Below are 24,112 nucleotides of genomic sequence, written 5' to 3'. Positions count from 1 at the left end.
CTTTATAAGCGTTTTTCTCCCCCACACTTTTAAACAGGGAAGCAGTGCGTTATATCAATGAAAACCTAATTGTTAACACAGATGAACTGGGAAGAGATTGCCTGATTAATGCTGCTAAGACATCCATGTCTTCCAAAATCATTGGAATGTATCCTTGTGGTTGTCAGATAAAATTTAGGCTTTTTAAAGCATAAGACTTTGAGATGGGCATGGTGGTGTGTGCCTGTAGTCCCAGCTACTAAGGAGGCTGAGGCAGGAGGATTAATTGAACCCAGGAGTTCCAGTCCAGTGTGGGCAACATAGCAAGACCCTGTCTTGGGAGGGGGTGTGTGTGTGTGCGTGTGCGCGCGCGTGTAGTAGCAGCAGTATCAATTTCGTGCAATAAAATTTTGAATAACCAATTTTATGCAAATTGATATCAATAGAGAGGAGTAATGCTGTATTGAAATTAACTGTTGCCCTCCCTGCTTTTTTAGGGTGAAAAGGTAATAAAAAGCATGTCTAAAAGTGATATGAATTGCAGATAGTGATAATGTAACATTTTGGTGACATAAGTAATGCTTGCTTCTTTAATAGATTACTAAAAGGAAGTCCCTTCAAATTACCCTTGATTTTTCACGTGTGTACCCTTTGTCCATTCCAAACCTGTTACTGTCCTTAACTTTTGGCTTAGAAATGGTGATTTCTTTGCTAACATGGTAGTAGATGCTGTACTTGCTATTAAATACACAGACATAAGAGGCCAGCCACGCTATCCAGTCAATTCTGTTAATCTTTTGAAAGCCCATGGGAGAAGTCAAATGGAGAGTATGCTCATCAGTGGCTATGCACTCAACTGTGTGGTGGGATCCCAGGGTAAGGTTTGGGATTTGGTTTATAGAATGAGATTGCTATGGATTAAAACTAGCTTTTTTTTTTGGCTGGGCGCGGTGGCTTGTGCCTGTAATCCCAGCACTTTGGGAGGCCGAGGCAGGTGGATCATGAGGTCAGGAGTTTGAGAGCAGCCTGTCCAATATGGTGAAACCCCTTCTCTACTAAAAAATACAAAAATTAGCTGGGCATGGTGGCACCCGCCTATAGTCCCAGCTACTCGGGAGGCTGAGGCAGGAGAATCACTTGAACCTGGGAGGTGGAGATTGCAGTGAGCCAAGATCACACCACTGCACTCCAGCCTGGGCCACAGAGTGAGACTCCGTCTCAAAAAAAAAAAAAAAAAACAAAAAAAACTTTTTGTGGATTATGTGCAGTACATCTTTTTGTAATTTAAAGCACATACAACATGTTAGAAGGAATGTGAATTAAAAGAAATTACGAGCATTTAATGCCATAAAATTTTTCTAAGATAAAATGTAATGAATTACAGTCTAAATTTGTGTGTTTACATACAATCGATTACAGGTACTCTTTATTATGCTTTTAAGGATAAATGTATTAACTTAGTCTTATGTTCAGTTGTAGACATGCCCAAGAGAATCGTAAATGCAAAAATTGCCTTGACGCTAGCCTGCAAAAAAACAAAAATGAAGCTTGGTGTAAACTTTTTTTGTGGATTATGTGCAATACATCTTTTTGTAATTTAAAGCACATACAACATGTTAGAAGGAATGTGAATTAAAAGAAATTACATGCATTTAATGCCATAAAATTTTTCTAAGATAAAATAATGAATTACAGTCTAAATGTGTGTGTTTACATGCAATCGATTACAGGTACTCTTTATTATGCTTTTAAGGATAGCTGTATTAAGTTAGTCTTATGTTCAATGGCAGGCATGCCCAAGAGAATCGCAAATGCAAAGATTGCTTGCCTTGACTTTAGCCTGCAAAAAACAAAAATGAAGCTTGGTGTACAGGTGGTCATTACAGACCCTGAAAAACTGGACCAAATTAGACAGAGGTATGTTGGGAGATTATTTTTGGCCTTTTAAGTGTGAGTGTCTTGGAGGACTTTAACATTTTTAGCCAAGTCAAACTATTTTACTTCCAGAAAAATTAGCCTGGTGGCGTTTTTAGAGGGATTTGGGGTTATACAACCTATATGAAAATTGGCCTTTTTGTGGAATTTTGATTGTATGAGTCTATTAATATTAAAGATGTAAAAGACAGGAATCTAATTTCCTCAAAGCAGTACAGAACTCAGCAGTATGGTATTGACTGTAGCCTACGGTTTGCTAGATACTGGAGGTACAGGTGATATTAGTGGTTGGCATGCCAGAAGAGCTAATGGTGGAGGTAGTGTGACCACTGCTATAGATTTGACTGCCTGACAGTCACTTAAAACAATTGTTTAGGCTGGGCACAGTGGCTCATGCCTCTAATCACAACACTTGGAGAGGCTGAGGTGGCAAGAATCTGAAGTCCAGGAGGTCAAGGCTGCAGTGAGCTGTGATTGTACCACTGCACTCCAACCTGGGTGACAGTGAGACCCTGTCTCAAAAAAAAAAAAAAACAAAAAAACCCCCAAAAAACCAATGAATAGTTTAAACAGTAGTTAAACCAGACCTACAAGAAAGTTTTGCCAAGAGTAAGAAATGTGCTGTCATCTTTTAAATCAATCTGCACGGGTATTCTTTTTTCCTTTCTTCCATCAAAGCCAGTCCCTCTACAGTAAGCATTCTAGAGTCTGTTTCCTTCTGCTCTAGAGCCTTGTTTTTGATTCTTCTTTCATACCTGCATCTTCAACTAATTATGCTCTTTCCTGGATTCTTCGCGTGGCTCTTTTGTCCTTCAAGCTTCTTCATACATCCTTGTGCTGTAGGTACTCCCTATCCTACATCTTTACAGGCAGATGTCATGAGTGATTTACTACACAAAACTTTTCTGGTGCTTTTCCTCTCATCCCTTTTCAGCCCTGTTCTCCATTTGAGGGACTGCATGTTAAGGTCTCTAGTGTGAAATTCGGAAGACATTTTCAGCCTTCCTCTTACTTGACCTTTAGCAACCCTTTGATTATGTCCTTCTTGAAATGCTTTCGGGGATGGAAGGCTTTGTGATGCTGCTTTGTCTGGACCATCTCATAATACTCTCCAGGATAGCCCGTTTGTTCCCATGACTTCATGTATTATCTCTCCATGCCAGAGACTCTTTCAGCTGTTTCTCTGAGCTCCAAACACACATACCTCTATCTAATAGAATGCTTTTCAAGCATCTCAAAGTGAACATGTCTAAAACTGAACTTGTGATAATACCGCAAATTTGCTTTTGACCATTTTAGTGATGGGGACTCCTCCATACAGGCAGAAAACTAGGAAATGTCCTTAACTCCTTTTTACCAACACCTTTTCTCCTAATCTGTCGCCAAGACCGCTTGATTTCTACCTCCAAATTAAATTTACCTACTTTTCGTTTTCTTGCCTAGACTGTTGTAGAAACACACCCAAGCTAGTAGTCTCTTAGACAAGCTTTTCTTTCTTCTTCAATCTAAATTTTATTCTGTTGTAACTTCCTGTATTTTGTCTTCCTGCGGCTTACTACAGTTTTTACCATGAGTTTATATAACTGTGTAGCACACAGTACTTGTTCAGTAGACAAGCTGCTTTTGAGGTTGATCTGTAATTCATTTTACTTTAAAAATTCTTCGAATGATCTATTCACATGGCTTCACTTATATTGACTCTTCAAATCTGTATCTCCCATAGTTTGTGGTTTCCATGATGTAAGTGACTACCTCCTGGGAGCTTCACCTGAGTAACAACAGAGACTTCAAACTTAATCTTGTCCTAAACTGAACTCTGATTTCCCATCCTGCCCCCAAAACTGTTGCTATTTATTTTACTCCAGGACTCACCCAAGCCATAAAATTTGACTTTTCTGTTTAGGTTGTCTTTCAGCTTATATCTCACGTTACTATCTTGTCTTCAGCTATTCAGTGCAATTTCCACATTGATATCAGGGAATCCTTTTGAAAACGCAGATAATATACTAGTCTTGCTTAAAGATATTAAGCTTCTTAGTATCTAGACTGTTTGGTGTATCCTGCAAGGTTTTTCACTTTTCTGGTTCTACCTTTTGTGCTTTCAACTCTGGACTCCTGTTTTTTTTTTTTTTTTCGTTTGTGAGACAGAGTTGGTCTTATTGCCCAGGCTGGAGTGCAATGGCGCGATCTCAGCTCACTGCGACCTCCGTCTCCCGGGTTTAAGTGGTCCCCCTCCTCAGTCTCCTGAGTATCTGGGATTACAGGTGCCCATCATCAGGCCCGACTAATTTTTTGTATTTTTAGTAGAGACGGTTTCACCGTGTTGGCCAGGCTGGTCTCGAACTCCTGACCTCAGGTGATCTGCCCGCCTCAGCCTCCCACAGTGCTGGGGTTACAGGCATGAGCCACTGCGCTTGGCCTGGACTTCTCTTTATTGTTCACCTCCTAGGCTAAATTTATGTCTTTTATGTGCTTGTAATCTCTGCATACCACTTTAGTGACACTTGCCCTGGAATGTGATTAGTAATCCCTCTCCCCACTAGATCCTTGAAGGCAGGACCTGTGTTCCCTGTTTAACCATAGTTCTCAATTGGTAATTCAAATTTGGGTTGGGGAGAGCTAAGTGGTAATTTTTAATTCCTTCAAATTTTCCATGAATTGGACTAATTTAAATTCTGGTCAGAGATAACAAAGGTTAATACAATTTGATCTATGATTATCTTGTGATAAATACTTAATGGAAGTTAAAGCTAAATTATTTTTAAAAATCACAGAAGGTAACTCAGGTTACAAAAATACCTTGCAGAGAATCAGATATCACCAAGGAGAGAATTCAGAAGATCCTGGCAACAGGTGCCAATGTTATTCTAACCACTGGTGGAATTGATGATATGTGTCTGAAGTATTTTGTGGAGGCTGGCGCTATGGCAGTTAGAAGAGTTTTAAAAAGGGACCTTAAACGCATTGCTAAAGCTTCTGGAGGTATGTCTTGTGCTGGCTGTCACATAAAATACTTTTATTATACCTGACCCCATCAAAGGTCTTTTTACATTGGAATATTGACAGAAAACAGCTTCGAAAACATTCATATTCTCTTAATGCTTTGTGCTACCAACACATTTATAGAGCCATTTTTCATGTAACTGGAGAAATTGATTAAGTTTGTTGGAAATTCATGAACTGAACTTGTTCATTTCTAAAATGACATAGTTCCATCTTAGGATAAAAGGAGTTACTGTGTGCTGCCTAACTAAATTCTAAACTTGTAATATAGCACTTTTATCACAAATGCTACTGAGTCCAAGGATATTAAAATCATGAAAGAGCAATATTCACAGATGCTTTGTAACTCTCTTAATAGCAACTATTTTGTCAACCCTGGCCAATTTGGAAGGTGAAGAAACTTTTGAAGCTGCAATGTTGGGACAGGCAGAAGAAGTGGTACAGGAGAGAATTTGTGATGATGAGCTGATCTTAATCAAAAAGTAAGAGCTACTTTCTAAAATTGTAAAGTTATACCGATTTTGTTAAGTAAAAGCAGGTTTTCTTCCCATTTATTTGCTGCTTGTAGTCTCACAGTGATATGAGCAGTTATACGCATGGGATAAAATAACATTGGGCCACTGTAAATTGAGATGAAGTAACCATTTTCATCTCTTCTGCATGGACTAGACATTGTTTCTGTATAGTATATCTAAATATCCTGTGTAAGCAGGACTTAAGGGAACTTTATGTAGACGTATTTTATTAAAATGCCATTTTTTTGAGAAATTGGTGGTCTTGGCAAAAAAAATTTAAAAAGAATGCTGTTACAAGAATTTCACTTTTGTTTTGAACAGTACTAAGGCTCGTACATCTGCATCGATTATCTTACGTGGGGCAAATGATTTCATGTGTGATGAGATGGAGCGCTCTTTACATGATGCACTTTGTGTAGTGAAGAGGGTTTTGGAGTCAAAATCTGTGGTTCCCGGTGGGGGTGCTGTAGAAGCAGCCCTTTCCATATACCTTGAAAACTATGCAACCAGCATGGTAAGAACAGTTATTTCTTGTCTTAGAGGCCTGAGAGCAGTAGCTGTGGACCTTAATTTTTTTTCCCTTTTGTGAAGTCACCTAATTGTCTTCTTTTTCTAGGGATCTCGGGAACAGCTTGCTATTGCAGAGTTTGCAAGATCACTTCTTGTTATTCCCAATACACTAGCAGTTAATGCTGCCCAGGACTCCACAGATCTGGTTGCAAAATTAAGAGCTTTTCATAATGAGGCTCAGGTTAACCCAGAACGTAAAAATCTAAAATGGTAAGCATACAATTTCCCGCTTTTTGTTAACCTCTGCAAAACAGGTTGCATTAAAAAGGATAGTAGTCAATTTACATGTCAGCAAACATAAGTAACAGACTTGTCAAATACTTAACATGAAAAACTTCACAGCAAGCATTTGTTGTTCAGTCACTGTAATTCAAGAGACAATGATTAATTATTAGCACTGGTGTGCCTTAGTTAACAATTCTGATTGCTAATCTCTCCCTGCTTCTTTGGGTAGAAAGACTACCTACAAGATCTCTAGTCTGACTTAAAAATCAAGCTTAATACTTGAGTGAAATGCTGGAGTTAATAGGCCACCTAATTAAGTTGTAAGCGGCCATTTAATAGTTCTTTCTTAATTGCAGGATTGGTCTTGATTTGAGCAATGGTAAACCTCGAGACAACAAACAAGCAGGGGTGTTTGAACCAACCATAGTTAAAGTTAAGAGTTTGAAATTTGCAACAGAAGCTGCAATTACCATTCTTCGAATTGATGATCTTATTAAATTACATCCAGAAAGTAAAGATGATAAACATGGAAGTTATGAAGATGCTGTTCACTCTGGAGCCCTTAATGATTGATCTGATGTCTTTTATTTATAACAATGTTAAATGCAATTGTCTTGTACCTTGAGTTGAGTATTACGCATTAAAGTACAAGCTGTAAACTTGGATTTTTGTGATGTAGGAAATGGCTCCCATCTGTACTTTGGTCCTCTGATTTCACATATTACAACCTAGTACTTTATTAGTTTAAAAAGAAATTGAAGTTGTTCAAAGTTTAAGCAATTCATCCTCTCTGAACACACATTGCTATTCCCATCCCACCCCCAATGCACAGGGCTGCAACACCACGACTTCCGCCCGTTCTCTCCAGTGCGTGTAACAGGGTCACAAGAATTCGACAGCCAGATGCTCCAAGAGGGTGGCCCAAGGCTATAGCCCCTCCTTCAATGTTGACCTAAGGGGGAGAAAAGATTTAGATTGTTTATTCTTCTGTGGACACAGTTTAAAATCTCTTTTTCCTCTTAATGTATCAGCATGCTACCCTTTCAAACTCAAATTTTCATTTTTTGCTTAGGAATAAATTTACACCTTTGTGAAAATTCATCCCTGCCTATCTTACCTCGTTCCTTTTATGCCAAGTAAGCTAATGTCTTTTTTTTTTTTTTTTTTTTAATACCATGGGAAGTAATGAACTCGGTCCTAGTAACTAGTATTTCTTTAACTATTACCCACATGGCCAACACCTGGAAGATACTAGCTTAAAATTGGATTGTGAAATTCACTGGTAAGCTCTCAGGGTTACTTGTGCATCTTTACCTTCTCTGGGTTTAATCCAAGTTCTTTAACTATTGCAACAGAGAGGGCTGCAAAGGCTTCATTGATTTCAAATATGTCAACATCCTCCAGTGACCAACCTGCTTTTGTAACCTAGAGGAAAGATACATAGAAAAGAGGTTAAACTTGGGTGGAAAGGCTAAAGTTAAACCATTCTTTGTTAACATAAATATGAAATATGCTGCATGATACTGATAACTGCTACTTTGGTTTGTTCTTAGGTTAATACAGTGACATTCTCACACATTTTTGCCTTAGTGACATCCATTCCATCCAAAAGGTTAAGGATGTGATCTAAAAGATCCCTTAGAAATTCTAAATTGTCTTAAATTTTGAACCAGTAGCATCTGTTATGTGTTCCTAAGGGGAATGTAACAATCAGTTCCCCTAAAAAGCATGTGATCTAAATGCTCTCACTGGCTGGGGGTAGTGGCTCACACCTGAAATCTCAACACTTGGGGAGCCTAAGGCAAGAGGATCAATTGAACTCAGGAGTTCAAAACCAGCCTGGGCAACACAGACCTTGTCTCTACGAAATGAAGAAGGCATGGCAGTGCACCTGTAGTTCCGAGGTAACTTGGGAGGCTGAGGCAGGAGGAATATTTGAGCCTAGGAGTTTTGAGGCTGCAGTGAGCTATGATGGTGCCACTAAACTCCAGCCTGGACAACAGAGCAAGACCTTGTCTCAAAAACAGAAATAAATGCTCTTGGTTACTCTTCTGGTAGTGAAAGACTAGAGATAACTACATGAATAAGCTCATTTAAGGCTAACAGGAAGACAAATTTCATAAAAGGTAATAAGGTTATACTCACAGCTTGCTTTATGGCTGGAATTGGTCCTATTCCCATAATGGAAGGCTCTACACCCACTTGGGACCAGGAAACTATCCGTGCTAAAGGTGTAAGCCCACGTTTATCAGCTTCTGACTTCTTCATAAGAACCACAGCTGCAGCACCATCATTCATCCCTGTAAAATATGAGTGACTTAATTTCTATAGTGCTTATTAACCTCAGTTACATATCTGTGGCTTCTTTGCCACCTGAAGACATGAGTTAAATTTGATTTTAACCTGTTGGCTAAGGCATTTACTACAATTCAACAGACTTTACAGTATACATGGAAATTATGTTTGGCAATATATTGACCACAAAACTTTCCAACTAGAGAAAGTGGTAGGATTACAGTAGTCAGGGCTGGGCATGGTGGCTCCCGCCTGTAATCCCAGCACTTTGGGAGGTGGAGGAGGGTGGATCACCTGAGGTCTGGAGTTTGAGACCAGCCTGACCAATAGGGTGAAACTCATCTCTACTTAAAATAGAAAAATTAGCTGGTGTGGTGGCGTGTGCCTGTAGTCCCAGCCACTCAGGAGGCTGAGACAGGAGAATTGCTTGAACCTGGGAGGCAGACGTTGCAGTGAGCCAAGATTGCACCGCTGTACTCCGGCCTGGGCGACAGAGTAAGGCTCCGTCTCAAAAAAGAAAAAAAAAGATTACAGCAGTTGGGGAGGGGAGATCTCTGACAGGAAATGGAAGAATAAGCCTGGGCCTCACAAGGAGGTATTGGGAGTTTCTGGTACTGGAAAAATACAAAGGTAGATAAACTGAAGTTCCCTAATTTACTTCTTCATTTGTATGTCTAGTTGGGATGTCAAGAAACCAAATTAATTCTTTCAGTATAGGTTAAGTCAGTGATCAAATACAGAGAAATGACATGTTTCCTTAAACTGTTTTAAGAATAATTTTGTATATAAATAAGAGTTGGGTGTGGTGGCTCATGCCTGTAGTCCCCCAGCTACTTGGGAGGTTAAGGCAGGGGGCTCACTTGATCCCAGGAGTTTGAGGCTGCGAGTGAGCAATGATCATATTGCTGCACTCCAACCTGGCTGGCAGAGTGAGTCCCTGTCTCAAAAAATAGTACTTTTGTATATAAATAAAGAGAAAAATATTCACTTGGTAGACCTTATAGAACATAGTATTCCCCCAGATGTCCTTCAGAAAATCTAACCTGAAGCATTGGCTGGGGTGACTGTTCCCGTTCCATCGGTAAGAAAGCAAGGCTTTAGCTTGGATATGGTTTCTATGTTGCTCCCATGGTGAGGAAACTCATCTGTTTTAACTTCAATAAGACCTAAACAAAGGAAACCCAATTACTCAAGATTAGTCCAGAGACAGAAGTAAGTGTGCTAGGAATGGTGGGTTCTCTGACATTAAACATGAGGATTCATATTCAGCAGAAAAGTTTTAATATGTGACCACTTTGATTACAACAGGAGGAAAGTACACACAAGAATTATTGTACATGAAAACAATTTGTGAGTATGTCCTTATGAGACACCTGTGTTTTCCAAATCCATAGGGCTTCCTGAGGAAAGTAGCTACCAGGGGCCTGTTTGTGCCAAATTCTGCTATAGTTTGGGTCATAGTACTTGGCTGGTTACGAGTGAGTGGATCAGGGAGTCTCAAAGCCAATCGTGCACTGCTAGCAGGACATAAGAGATGTCAGTTATCAATAAGGGAGCTTGACGGGGAGCATTCTGTATTAGAAAATAGCGAGTGACCCCAAAAGATCCACCCTTTGAATGTGAAACAGAGATCACACAGAAGCAGCAAGAAGTAATGGGTGTCCACTTCTGAGGAGGTTGAGCCTATACAGGAAACAGGTCAGCTGGTGCCTTCTAACAACCATGAGCCAGTGCTCCAGCTTCTCATGAAATCTGCTGTGTGTGCACAGTGGTCATGGACACTCTGGAACAAAGAGTGCCTGAGTGCTGACATAGGTCCCATGTTACCGTGTCCTGTAAACCCAGCATACCCCCTCCCCACATTCATGTATCCAGGGCATATATTTGCAACCTGAAAAACATAACTAAGATACAATTTCTAAAGATTCCTATATATTACTCTTTTAGATGTTATTCTTACCTATAAATAGGTTGATGTTTAATTAAACCATTATGATATACTCACCCTTTCTAGTTGACACCAAAACTGGTACAATCTCTTTGTCAAAATGGCCAGCTTTCTGTGCATTCTCTGTCCTGTTCTGGGACAGAACTGCAACCTTGTCCTGATCTTCTCTACTCACTTGCCATTTTTTGGCTACATTTTCAGCTGGGAAAAGAAAAACAGCAAAAAAACTAACATTTTCATGAACTGGCATTTGATAGCTCAAGTTATCCACATTTGACCAAGCACTGACTGACCACACATGCTAGCAGGCTCATGGTGGCCTGTGCAATGCTCTGTGTGGGGTGGTCCTGCCTGCCACTGGCAGTTGGTTTGGAAATGTTGCAGTGACTTTCAGGAGTCATACTTCTCTCCTTCCCTTTCTATATAATTGTAAACTTACAGAAATTTCCTTCACCCAGTCACCATTTATATTTTCCCTCCATTTGCTTTAATATTTTCTTACCAAACCATTTGAGAGAAAGTTGGAGATACAATGCCTTCTTACTCTTAAATTTTAATTTCAGTGTATACTTCCCCAAAACAAGGCTACTTTCTTACATAAGCACAGTTATAAAACTCAAGAAATTGGGCCAAGTGTGGTGGCTCACACCTGTAATCCCAGCATTTTGGGAGGCTGAGGTGGGAGGATCACTTGAGCCCAGGAGTTTGAGACCAGCCTGGGCACGGCAAGACTGTCTCCATTAAAAATAAATTTAGCCGGGCATGGTGTGTGTGCCATGTAGCTAGTAGTCCTAGCTGCTTGGGAGGCTGAGGCAGAAGGATCACTTAAGCCTAGGAGTTCAAGGCTGCAGTGAGCCATGATTGTGCCTCTGCACTCCAGCCTGGGTGACCCTGTCTCACAAAACAAAACAAAAATCAGGAAATTTAACATGAATCAGACACTATAATCCTTGGTCCACATTCAAATTTCACCTATTATTCCAGTAATGTCCTTCTAGCTCCTTTATTTGTTCAGTCCAGGAGCCAATAAAGCAGCATGCATTCTACAACCATCAATCTCTCTAGTTTGCTTTTATCTGTAACAGTTCTTCAGACTATGCTTCTTAAGCTTGATATTTTTGAAGAACATGGGCCAGTTCTTTTGTTAAGTGTCATCAATTTTGATTTGTCTGATGTTTCCTCAGAATTAGATTAAGATTCTGCCAAAAGGCAGGTATACCACTGAATGATAGTATGATTTTTCTCAGCGAGTCTTATTAGGACACAAATGACAATCAGTTTATCCCAGGTGATGTTATCTTTGATCACTTGGTTAAAATGGTTTGGTATTCACCAGGTTTCTAGCTTTTAAAGGTACCATTTTTTCATTTATAAGTAATAATTTATCAGAGGTTCTTTTTAGATTATCAAAATATCTTCCCCATCATATTTTCACCCACTAGTTTTAGCATTCATTCATGACTTTCTAACTCCAACATTCTTTCTATTGGTAAGGTATTAATTGGCATTTTACCATAAAGAAAAGCTTTTCCTTTTCTCCCATGTATTCAGTTATTTGTATCAGGATGGACTCATACATTTTCATTTTATTAAGTTATAACTCATTACTATCATTACTTACTTTGATGCTGAAATTGTTCAAAATTTGGGCAGTTATAACCCATTACTATCATTACTGACTTTGATGCTCAAATTGTTCAAAATTCCACTACAGGAAAGTGGAAGCCCCGTAGGCTGCCTCCTGTGTACTTTCGACATGTCCCCGAGTATGTCCTTAATTTTTTAGCATTTCTTCCCTAGCGTTGAAAAGGGCCATTTCTCCAAACAACCTTAGTTCCTTTTAGTGGATAAATGTATTTAGAAGATCTGGGTGTCAGGACTGCTTGTTGTTACTGGTTTGTCATTGTTTCTAGGTCTGTTCAGTAGAAACTTCCATATGTATTATTTATGTATGTATGTATTTATTTATTTATTTATTTATTTATTTTTGAGACGGAGTCTTGCTCTGTCCACCAGGCTGGAGTGCAGTGGCGCGATCTCTGCTCACTGCAAGCTCCGCCTCCCGGGTTCACGCCATTCTCCTGCCTCAGCCTCCCGAGTAGCTGGGACTACAAGTGCCCGCCAACACGCCCGGCTAATTTTTTGTATTTTTTGTATTTTTAGTAGAGACGGGGTTTCACCTGACCTCGTGATCTGCCCGCCTCGGCCTCCCAAAGTGCTGGGATTACAGGCTTGAGCCACCGCGCCCGGCCTCATATGTATTATTTATAATTTTACATATACACACACACTCATGGTAACACCTTGAGTTCATACTGCATTTTGAGTTCTTCAAAATGCAACCTAACACCACAAGCTACATTCTTCTCCCTTTCCGTATTTGTAACTCTCTTCTACAAATGTGAGAATTGGCCAGGTTCGGTGGGTCACACCTGTAATCCCAGCACTTTGGGAGGCTGAGGTGGGAGGATCCCTTGAGCTCAGGAGTTTGAGGCCAGCCTGGGCAACATGGTGAAACCCCATTTGTACAAAAAATACAAAAAATTAGCCAGGCATGGTGGTGCGTACCTGTGGTCCCAGCTACTCAGGAGGCTGAGGTGGGGATTGCAGTGAGCCAAGATTGAGCCACTGCACTCCAATCTGGGTGACAGAGTGAGACCCGTCTCCACAAAAAAAAAAAAAGAAAAAAAAAAGTTATTGCTTTGCTTTCTGTCTTATCTTTACTTACCAAGCTGTTTTTCTTTTTTTTTTTTTTTGGATGATGTCTCACTATGTTGACCAGGCTGGAATGCAGCAGCTACTAACAGGCAAAATCAACCATAGTATACTATACAACTTCAAACTGCTGGTCTCAAGTGATCCTCCCACCACAGCCTCCCTAGTAGCTGGGACTACAGGCACCTGCCACTGCACACTGTAAAAGCTATTCTCTTATATATATTTCTAGAAGCTTTACAGTTTTTGCTTTTATTTTTAAATCCATGATTTATCTCAAATTAGCTTTTATATAGGGTGTGAGGTAGGGATCTAGGTTCATCTTTCCCTGTGAGTAATCTGTTGTTCCAGCACCATTTGTTGAAAAGACTTTAATTTCTCCATTTCATTCCATTGATGCCTTTGTTGAAAACGAGCACAAGTCTGGGTCTATTTCTGAACTCTGTTCTCTTTCTCTGTCCTTATGCCAAAACCACATTGTCTTGTTTACCACAGCTTTATAGGTAATGTTAAAATCAGAGCATGTAAGTGCTATTTTCTAACTTCAAAATTGTTTTGGCTATTCTGAGTGCTTTGCATTTCATACAGTATTTATTTACACTATTTATCTATTTACTTATTTATTTAGAGATGGAGTTTCATTCTTGTTGCCCAGGCTGGAGTGCAATGGTGCAATATCTCAGCTTACTGCAACCTCCGCCTCCCAGGTTCAAGCAAGTCTCCTGCCTTGGCCTTCAGAGTAGCTGGGACTACAGGTGCCCGCCGCCACACCTGGCTAATTTTTTGTAGTTTTAGTAGAGACGGGGTTTCACCGTGTTAGCCAGGATGGTCTCGATCTCCTGACCTCATGATCTGCCCGCCTCGACCTCCCAAAGTGTTAGGATTACAGGCATGAGACACCGTGCCCGGCCAGAAGCTATTCTTTTGTTGTTGTTGTTGTTGTTGTTGTGTCACTATGTTACCCAGACTGGAATGCAGTAGATACTCACAGGTGCAATCATAGTAGACTATGATAGCGTTGCCCAGGCTAGACTCAAACTCTTGGACTCAAGCAATCTCCTGCCTCAGTTCTTGAGTAGGTGGGACTACAGGCACATACCACCATGCCTGGCTCCTTTAGTATTTCTTATAGTGTAGGTGTACAGGCAATTCATTTTCCTTCATCTAAAAATCGCTCTTCACTTTCAGTCTTGTATTTTTTTTTTTTTTTTTTTTGAGACAGAGTCTCACTCTGTTGCCCAGACTGGAGTGCAGTGGCATGATCTTTTTTTAACTTTTTTCTACAATTTGCTAAGGTGCAATTTTTCCCTTGTCCATCTTGGTCTTTGAACTTCTTTTCACACCAAATTTGGAAATTTTCTTCAGTTTTTTTCTGCCCCATTCTCTCTCTTCCTTATGTATGAGATTCCTATTCCATGCATGCTAGTCCTATTCATTTTGTCCTGCAGACCACCAAGGCTCTGTTCATTTATATTTTATTTTTTGGAGACGGAGTTTCACTCTTGTTGCCCAGGCTGGAGTGCAATGGCATGATCTCAGCTCAACGCAACCTCCGCCTCCCAGGTTCAAGCGATTCTCCTGCCTCAGCCTCCCGAGTAGCTGGGATTACAGGCATGCGCCACCAGCCTGGCTAATTTTGTATTTTTAGTAGAGACGGAGTTTCTCCATGTTGGTCAGGTGGGTCTCGAACTCCCAACCTCAGATGATCTGCCTGCATTGGCCTCCCAAAGCGCTGGGATTACAGGCGTGAGCCACCGCACCTGGCCTATTTTTTAATTTAATTTAATTTAATTTAATTTTTTGAGACAGAGTTTTGCTTGTCACCCAGGCTGGAGCACAATGGTGCAATCTTAGCTTGCTGCAACCTCCACCTCCTGGGTTCAAGCTATTCTTCTGCCTCAGCCTCCCAAGTAGTTGGGATTACAGGCACGGGCCACCACATCCAGCTAATTTTTGTATTTTTAGTAGAGACAGGGTTTCACCACCTTGGCCAGGCTGGTCTTGAACTCCTGACCTCAGATGATCTACCCGACTTGGCCTCCCAAAGTGCTGGGATTACAGGTGTGAGCTACCGTGCCTGGCCTGTTCATTTATTCTCCATTATTTTTCTCTGTGTTCTTCAGGTTGTGTATATGATCTATCTTCAAATTTCCTGACTCTTTTTCTTCTGTCTCCAAGATGCTGTTAAGGCCATTCAGAATTTTTTTTTCTTTTTTTTAGAGATGAAGTCTAACTGTGTTGCTCAGCCTAGTCTCAAACTCCCAGCCTCAAGCAATCCTCCCGCCTCAGCCTCCCAAGGTGCTGGGATTACAGGTGTGAGCCACCATGCCCAGTCCCATCCCAGTGAATTCTTAATTTCAGATTGTGTATTTTGCAAGTTCTAGAATTTCTATTTGGTTCTTGTTTGTATTTTTTCCTTTTACTCCTGAGATGTCCACATCTACTCCTCCATGAAGATTATATTTTCCTTTGTATCTTTAAACATCTGTAAAGTAGAGCCTTTAAGATCCTTGTCTGATAATTCTAGTATTGCAGGGTCTGTTGACTGTTGTGGTTTTTTTTTCCACCCTGGTTGTAAGCTATATTTTCCTAATTCTTTGTGTACCTAGAAAGTTCTTATTGCATGCTGCACATTATAGTTGCTACATAGTTGGACATATGGATTTTATTATCTGTAGAGAATATATTGAGTTTTGTTTCCACAAGCCGTCAAAATACTGGCAAATCACCTTGATCCTTTTGAGGCTTGTTTTTAAGCTTATTAGTTTGGGTCTAGAGTAGCTTTTACTCTGTGGCTTTGGCCCTACCCCTAAACTGTGGTCTTTCTGAGATGTCAATGGAGTGTCTAAGGGGTTCAGTAAGGTTTCCACTCGCTTGTCCAGAACTTTTATCTCCTAGTAATATATAAAATCTCCGGTTCACCTCTCCCTTGCAGCTCCTTTCTACTAGGCCTTGTAAGCTATTATCTACAAGCTTAGTATTTGATCAAAGACTTAAGGGGACCCTTTTGCAGATTTGTGGGGCTCTTTTTTTCTTCTCCCCCTTATTCTGCCCCACAAACTCCAGCCATCTCAGAAGCCCCAAATTCTCTGCTTCTTCAGATCACTGAGACCACTGTTTCCAGCTTAGGCTCTGCCTCTCCATAACACAGTTTGGGAAGTGCCCCAGGTAGAGACAGTGACAGTTGGGTTTTCCCTTCTCTCAAGGACCTCAGTCTTACATGAGTATTAGTCAAAACCTGACATATATAAAACAGTGGCTTTATATATTTTCACAAGTTTTATGCTTGTTTATAGTAGGAAGTCTAATCTTTGTCAATTACTCCATCATGACCTGAGGCTTTTTTCTTTTTTTCTAAAGAAGAGCAATTTATTTTCTTACAGTTCTGGAGGCTGGAAGAGTACAATTCAATCCACAGTACACCTTGGAAAGCGCTCGGGATCTGAATTTTTAATGACCACTTGTAGTTATGGTTGAGGCAGTTGGTCACACAGTGTCTTCCATGGTCTGCCTGTGTTCTTATAGCCTTCTCTGTTGGGGCTCTAAGTCGAGAAGTGGTCAAGATGCCTTGAGCTTCTCATTGCTTCCCATATCCCTAAGCCCTTCCTTCCTTCCTAGCATTCATGCACACAGTTTCCTCTTAGAATCTTGTACTTTTCCCCATTACCTTTTTCACATATTTGTATGTTACACAGAACCAGAGCCATTGCTGCATGCATTTGAGCAAGGTGCTTAACATCTCAGCGTTTGATTCTTTAACTCTAAAATGTCTACTCTGTTTCCTAAGTTTTACATGTATACTAAAGACAAGAGTTATTTTGATTTCCCAGTTGCTTTGCCATTAAACCTAGACCACAGGACCCCTCAACATGAATGACCAATAACCCAATTGTGTAGTACAAAAAATACAGTTAGGTACCAAAAAAACTGGTTTATCTCTGTTACTACCTCTGCCACACAAGCACTATTTGTGGGCCCTGTTTCTTCATTTGGTATAATGAGGGGTTGATCCAGAAGAACTCTGACGTACTTCCCACTTCCAACATTCTCTGATAATCAAGGGTTCACGAAGAAGAGAATACTTACTTCACTTCAGTTAATCAAAGAAGAGATACAAAAATCCTTAAGACAGTCTCTGGCCATAAGGACGAAAGCACCTAAGAAGCAGATTACTATATGGTCTTTTTAACCTTTTTAAAGCTAATACAGTTTCAGCTATGTCTGCCTTACCTGTAATACCCATATGACAGTTGTGAAATGCATCTGTAAGACCATCACAGAGTATACTGTCAGTCAGTGGCATCTCACCTATCTTTACTCCTGTTCTCAAGTAAGCCAAGTGAGGAGCCTAGAAGTAAAAAATAAAAATGGATTTAGGCTTAGTTGTAATTAGTCTTCTCCCCAGAATACAACTCAAAACTATCTAGTATTTCCTAAGTCTTCATCTAGGCCCCTTTGCAGCCCTTCTCCCCAGCTCCAGGTCCTCAGCCAGGCCAGGGTCTAAACACCCCTGGAATTAGCAGACTTCATCTTTCCTATTGTTGGGAACCATTACTCTCCTACCTACCCATTTTCAATTCTCCCTCAAACCTACCCCCATTCTGTGTCCTGTTTCCTTAAGAATCCGATTTATTCTTTCCATCGAGGCGATTAATTATCTGTTAAATGAAGAAATCTTCTAAGGGCTTAAGTAAAGCTAACAATGTGTTACCTATTTTAATGGATGACATAATGTCTACAGTGAGAATAATCAGGCTAACTAAATGATCGGGAGGGATTTCTGAGTAGCGGCCAGTCTTAACTCTCACCAACTCAACAGCAGGTATATTAGAATGGAAAGAGTCATTGACTGGACTTAGAGTCGGAAGAGTTGTATTTGAATGCTGGCTCTGGCCTTCAGTTTCCTTACCTGTAAACTGGGAATGATATCATCTACCCTATATGGGGCTGTTGTGAACACATGTTCAAAAGCACCTGGTAAAGTACTACACAGATGTCAGTGTCATCCCATCAAAATCACTGATTATTTTTGCTACCTTTAGCCTGCCTCCTCCTGAACCTCAGCAATGGCTGGGTTGAATCAGCTGCTATCTAGGGAATCTGCACCTCGGTCCCTGAGCTGCCTCAGTAGGAAGCAGGGGATATACTTTTTCTTTCAACCGCTATGCCAATTGGAGGTATGGAACTTGGTGAAACAAATCGTGCCTGACAAACCTACTGGAGAAGGGCACCACTTGGTGGTCCTCTTTTACAAGTTTTATACCCTGAAAAGGTCAAAAAAGTCTGGTCCCCAGGATCTCCTTGTCATGTGCAGGAAGGTAAGTGGCAACATCTGTCTTTTGCCTTTTACTCACAATGGGAAAGAAATTTAAAACCAAGGACATCAAGCAACTAATATTATGAATGTAATTCAGAAAATATTACACACTTCATTAATAGTTTAGAAAAAGTATATTCGGTTCCAATCACACTGGTTGATAAACTTTTTATCAACCTGGATTTCCCACCCAAACTGAAGAATAATTCACATTCAAGTAGGGAACAAGGTTGTCATTTCTGTTTATTTGTTCACTGTTTGGTTCCAGCTCTGCTATGCATCAGTTTACTCTGTTCTGGCATAGAGATGAGTTTCTCGGTGTGTGGTCAGTGAAAGCCATCTCATCAGAGAGGCCTTACCTTGCTCATATTTTCCATGCCTCCTGCAACCACAATGCTGGAGTCTCCTATCCCTATTGACTGGGCTGCAAGGCACACAGCTTTTAGGCCTGACCCACAGATCATCTGGCAGCTCCATGCTGGAACAGGGTAGGGAATTCCTGCACCCACACTGGCTTGTCTAACAGGATTCTGCCCACAGCCTAGAAAGAGGAACACAGAGGACTCTTAGCAATCAAGGAGAAAGACAAAAGGTCACAGTGAAAGTGTGTGTAAAATTGCCAGTTGGGTTACCTGCCACTTCTGAAAGCCTACAGGTCAGGTAAGTGCCCACTGGAGTCAAAAAGGCCTGTATACACTCTCCACCTGTCACAGTCTAGCCCTTGAATATATACTGCCTTATGCTGCTCCATAGGTATTTCATAGACATAAGCTTTCTCCTCCATAAAGAAGTCATTAATACCTTAAGAAAGGAGTGTCATCCTCATCTTTTGATATGGCTTAAATAGCTGGGCGCGGTGGCTCATGCCTGTAATCCCAGCACTTTGGGAGGTCAAGGAGGGCAGATCACCTGAGGTAGGGAGTTTGAGACCAGCCTGACCAACATGGAGAAACTCCGTCTCTACTAAAAATACAAAATTAGCTGGGCGTGGTGGTGCATGAACGTAATCCTAGTTACTCGGGAAGCTGAGGCAGGAGAATTGCTTGAACCCGGGAAGCGGAGGTTGTGGTGAGCTGAGATCAGGCCATTACACTCCAGCCTGGGCAACAAGAGCGAAACTCCGTCTCAAAAAAAAAAAAAAAAGGCGGGGCGGGGAGGCTTAAATAAGCATTATCAAACCTATGTCCAATAAACACAGGATATAACCTAGGCATTATCAGTGTTTCTAACTAGGGCCATTTGCTCCCAAGATCATGGCTTAAGATACTTGAGAAGAAAAGGGGTTACTTAAAAAGGAAAACCTTTGATAATAAGCAGTTCTGTTCTTGCTTAGTATTCATTAGACTATGCTTAAATGGTTATATAACAAAATATATACAAACTCAGAATTCACAAATACCTTTTTTTCTCATTCTGAGTGCTGAAACACAAATACCTTTTCATAATTCAACTATGGGACTTCCTTTAGTTGGGAAGAAATACATAATTTAGTTAAAGTAGCACAGAAGAGAATAGAGTTAAAAGTTTCAAATATTCTCAATTGTCACTGTCTGTTATCAGAGTCAACGGTAAATGTTTATACAGTGGTTACTCTATTCCAAGTTTCAGATATATTCATACCTACCACTCTTCCTTGGTGAGTTTGTGGGGAAGAACTAGCAAATAAGTCATTGACAAAAACTTAGAGATCATATTCATCACAATGTTATCAATCTGGGATTAGGCTGGAAACTAAAAACGGGTAGGGTTACTTGAGACTGAAAACATATGCAGGATCATACACATATTAAAAAGACAGGCCCGGCGCGGTGCCTCAGGCTGGGAGCAGCGGCTAACGTCTGTAATTCCAGCACTTTGGGAGGCCAAGGGGGGGCGCATTACTTGAGGTCAGGAGTTCGAGACCAGCCTGGCCAACATGGTGAAACCCCCCTCTCTACTAAAAATACAAAAATTAGCTGGGCATAGTGGTGCATGCCTGTAATCCCAGCTACTCAGGAGGCTGAGGCAGGAGAATCGCTTGAACCTGAGAGACAGAGGTTGCAGTGAGCCGAGATCGTACAGCTGCACTCCACCAGCCTGGGCGACAGAGTGAGACTCCATCTCAAAAAAAAAAAAGAAGAAATGAGGTACAGGGCTGGGCATAGCAGCTCACGGCTGTAATCCCAGCACTTTGGGAGGCCGAAGCGGGTGGATAACTTGAGGTCAGAGGTTCGAGACCAGCCTGGCCAACATGTTGAAACCCTATCTCTACTAAAAATACAAAAATTAGCTGGGCACAGTGGCAGGCACCTGTAATCCCAGTTACTTGGGAGGCTGAGGCAGGAGAATCACAGGAACCCGGTAGGCAGAGGTTGCAGTGAGCCAAGACTGCGTCACTGCACTCCAGCCTGGGCAAGAGTGGGACTCCATCTCAAAAAAAAAAAAAAAAAAAAGAAAAAGAAAGAAATGAGGTGCTAACATAATTAATAATACTAGCATTTAGCATACTATGAGCTTCATGAGAACGAGAATTTCTATCTGATCTGAACATTGCTTATCTCCAGCTGCTAAAATAGTGCCTGGCACAAAGTAGGTGCTCAATAAACATTCGTTACATGATTGTAGAAGGTTATCTGGCTTAAGGAATAGGACAGATCTAAGTTCAAGTGCTAGCTCCACTTCAAACTGTGACCCTGGTAAGTCATAACACTCATTTATTCATTTGTAAAATGAAGATAATAGGATATAACAGACTTGTGGGGAAGATTAAATGAGGTAATGAAAGGAAAGCATTTAGCACAGTGCTTTAAAAGCCTTAAACTTAGTAGACATGCACCGGTAGTCTCAGCTAGCTCAGAAGTTCAAGGCCATGGTGCACCATCACTGTGCCTGTGAACAGCCACTGCACTCACGCCTAGGCAACAGACAGACTCCACTTCTACAAAAAAATTTTAAAAATTGGCCAGGTGTGGTGGCCTGCTCCTGTAATCCCAGCTACTCCAGAGGCTGAGGTGGGAGGATACCATGGAGCCCAGGAGTTTGAGGTTATAGTGGGCTATGATTGATTACACCACTGCATTCCAGCCTGGATGACAGAGTAAGACCCTGTCTCTTTAAATAATAATAATAATAACAAATTAATTAATTACGAGTGTTCAAACCCAAAGAATCAGAAGATGGGGGCACTCTCAGGACTCAGCTATATTCTTCTAGGGAGTGATATGCCCCATTTGCAAGGGGCATGATGTGGCACCTATTTTCCAAGCTCAGAACTGAGCCCTAAGAGGGCAGGGAACTTACCTGTATTGTTAGAGCCATACTCCCACCACTAAGCACAGTCTGGGGCACATAGGAGGAACTGAATACATTTTTGTTGAATGAATGACACTTTGAGGTAATAAGGAGGAGCAAGCATACTTTCCTATGCATCAGGCTGGCCCTGCTTCTTATTTTTTATTTTTATTTTTTGAAACGGAGTCTCACTCTGTCGCCCAGGCTGGATGGAGTGTGGTGGCACAATCTCAGCTCACTGCAAGCTCTGCCTCCCGGGTTCACGTCATTCTCCGGTCTCAGCCTCCCAAGTAGCTGGGAATATAGGCGCACGCCACCACGCCCGGCTAATTTTTTGTATTTTCAGTAGAGATGGAGTTTCACCGAGTCAGCCGGGATGGTCTTGATCTCCTGACCTCATGATCCGCCCACCTCGGCCTCCCAAAGTGCTGGGATTACAGGCGTGAGCCACCGCGCCCGGCTGGCCCTGCTTCTTAAGAATGAAAAGGCAGTGGGCTGCCTGTAGTCCCAGCTACTCGGGAGGCTGAGGCAGGAGAATGGCGTGAACCTGGGAGGCGGAGCTTGCAGTGAGCCGAGATCATCTCCAGCCTGGGCGACAGAGCGAGACTCTGCCTCAAAAAAAAAAAAAAAAAAAAAACAAAAGAATGAAAAAGCAGTGTAGGTCAGTGGTCTAAGTTCATTCACAAAAAGCATATTAATGAAGCTAAGTCTTTTTGTTTGTTTAGAGAAAGGGTCTCACTCTGTCACCCAGGATGGAGTGCAGTGACACAATCACTGCAGCCTCAAACTCCTGGGCTCAAGTGATCCTCCCACCTCAGCCTCTCCAGTAGCTGGGAGGCACAGGCCATCATACCTGGCTATTTTATTTTTTGTAGAGACGGGGTCTTGCTTTGTTGCCCAGGCTAGTCTCAAACTTCTGGCCTCAAGTGATATTTCCTCCTCTGCCTCCCAAAGTGCTGGAATTACAGGCAGGAGCCACCCTGCCTGGCCAAGAAGCTGAGTCTCAAGCTGGATAGAAGCTACTGACAGGGCTGGAAGAAGGGGGCCACAGGAGGAATCTTAACAGAGGGAACTCTGAGCAAAAGCATGGAGGCAAGAACTTGAGTAAGAGAGTGTGTGAGTGTGTGTGTGTGTGTGTGTGTGTGTTTATGGGCTGTTTCTAATAAGCCTGACTTCTCCTGGAATCACTGAGAGTTACCTGCTGCCAAAACATGTCCAAAGATGACCTCAGACACATCTTCCGGAGCCACCGTGGCCCTCTTCAAGACTTCTTTTATGACAGTGGAGCCCAGGTCCTGGACAGGAACAGCAGCTAAGGCACCATTGAAGGAACCTACAATAGAAAGGCGGAGAGCGTGGACATCACAAGCCTGCGGGTAATGCAGAAACCACCCACGAGCAGTGGGGCCTCATGACCCTGTTCGGCAAGACCACCGCGAGGAGGCAGTGCCCTCTCCTCCCACACGTTCCTACACCTGCTGGTCTGAGTAAAGGTCAAGGTGGGTGCGACTCGCAGCGGCCAAGGGCCGGACAGGCGACTTCCAGAACGGCCTAGGGACGCCGCTGTAGCCTTTCTATTTCCCCAAATCCGAAGGACTGGATGCGGCCCCATGCTTCCCAAACAAAAGGAACCGGCGGGTCAAGGGCGTTGAAAACCATGCGGCACGAAGGAGACGAAGTCACGACTTCCAGCCATTGTGTGACAGCCCGAGCCCAGCCCAAAGCCGGGCTCAGACCACCCAGCAGTTCCGTCCCTGCCGCAGGCATTACTGATGGCGCCTCCCGGAGCCGGCCAATCAGGGACCCCGGAGGAGAACGCCTCCCTAAGCCAACCAATGGAAGAGGCGGGCCACGCGATGGCTCTATCCCGGGAGCCAATCTGAGCACGAGGGACGGAGTGCGCACATCGGAAGAGGGGGTGGGACTGTAGCGCCAGGTCAGGGAACGCGGGAGGCGCGGGGTTCCAGGGATCCCGCAGGTCCCCATGGCTTGGCCTGACCGGCTTCCTCCACATACGCCCCTCTCCTACACAAGTCCGGCCCTCGGCGCTCCTGCCGAAGCAGCAGGCGCCTCGGACTCTGCGCGGGGCCCGCCGGCCACTCACCTATGATGGTCCGCGCCGCCGAGACGATGACCACGGGATCTGAGCCTGCATTCATCTTGCCCACCACCGCTTCTCCTGCCGCCGTCTACCCTGCGCTGCCTGCAAACTAGGCAAAGCTCCTCCTCGCAGCCCACGTGCCGCGCCGCGGGCGGGACCTGAGATAGCTACGCCCCCCGCCCACCACCTCCCCGCGCATCCCACTGTGCGCAGGCGCAAGGCCGGAGCAGGGGCGGGCG

General features: G+C 42.4%; 2 protein-coding genes and 1 non-coding gene across 4 annotated transcripts in view; 2 read left to right on the top strand and 1 right to left on the bottom strand.

The window, feature by feature from the left end:
• The window catches only part of TCP1 (t-complex 1), an 11,497-nt gene extending 4,605 nt beyond the window's left edge, over positions 1 to 6,892 (top strand). The window contains exons 5-12 of the mRNA XM_055268740.2: positions 38 to 148; positions 674 to 855; positions 1,770 to 1,896; positions 4,721 to 4,896; positions 5,276 to 5,399; positions 5,754 to 5,946; positions 6,049 to 6,212; positions 6,584 to 6,892. Of these exons, the coding sequence (XP_055124715.1) occupies positions 38 to 148; positions 674 to 855; positions 1,770 to 1,896; positions 4,721 to 4,896; positions 5,276 to 5,399; positions 5,754 to 5,946; positions 6,049 to 6,212; positions 6,584 to 6,800 (1,294 nt within the window). The 3' untranslated portion in view covers positions 6,801 to 6,892. The remainder of the gene's footprint in view (positions 1 to 37; positions 149 to 673; positions 856 to 1,769; positions 1,897 to 4,720; positions 4,897 to 5,275; positions 5,400 to 5,753; positions 5,947 to 6,048; positions 6,213 to 6,583) is intronic.
• On the top strand, positions 5,461 to 5,592 carry LOC129478162 (small nucleolar RNA SNORA20). The gene has a single exon (XR_008656317.1). It is a non-coding gene; the product is annotated as a small nucleolar RNA SNORA20 (small nucleolar RNA).
• On the bottom strand, positions 6,794 to 24,112 carry ACAT2 (acetyl-CoA acetyltransferase 2). Of its 2 annotated transcripts, none has more exons than XM_055268834.2 (9): positions 23,877 to 24,112; positions 22,971 to 23,105; positions 18,862 to 19,043; positions 17,416 to 17,533; positions 10,528 to 10,671; positions 9,566 to 9,688; positions 8,373 to 8,527; positions 7,542 to 7,652; positions 6,794 to 7,179 (listed from the first exon to the last, which is right to left on the bottom strand). In XM_055268834.2, the coding sequence occupies exons 1-9, from the start codon at positions 23,929 to 23,931 to the stop codon at positions 7,009 to 7,011; spliced, it is 1,194 nt and encodes a 397-aa protein (XP_055124809.1). In that variant the 5' UTR covers positions 23,932 to 24,112; the 3' UTR covers positions 6,794 to 7,008. The 2 variants fall into 2 exon arrangements, with proteins under 2 accessions (XP_055124809.1, XP_055124799.1); XM_055268824.2 differs by lacking the exon at positions 23,877 to 24,112 and adding an exon at positions 23,246 to 23,543.

Source organism: Symphalangus syndactylus, chromosome 2 (assembly GCF_028878055.3).
Source record: "Symphalangus syndactylus isolate Jambi chromosome 2, NHGRI_mSymSyn1-v2.1_pri, whole genome shotgun sequence".
NCBI classification, from domain to species: Eukaryota; Metazoa; Chordata; class Mammalia; order Primates; family Hylobatidae; genus Symphalangus; species Symphalangus syndactylus.
Note: the sequence above shows the minus strand (reverse complement) of the source record. Positions and strands in the feature narration are given on the sequence as shown.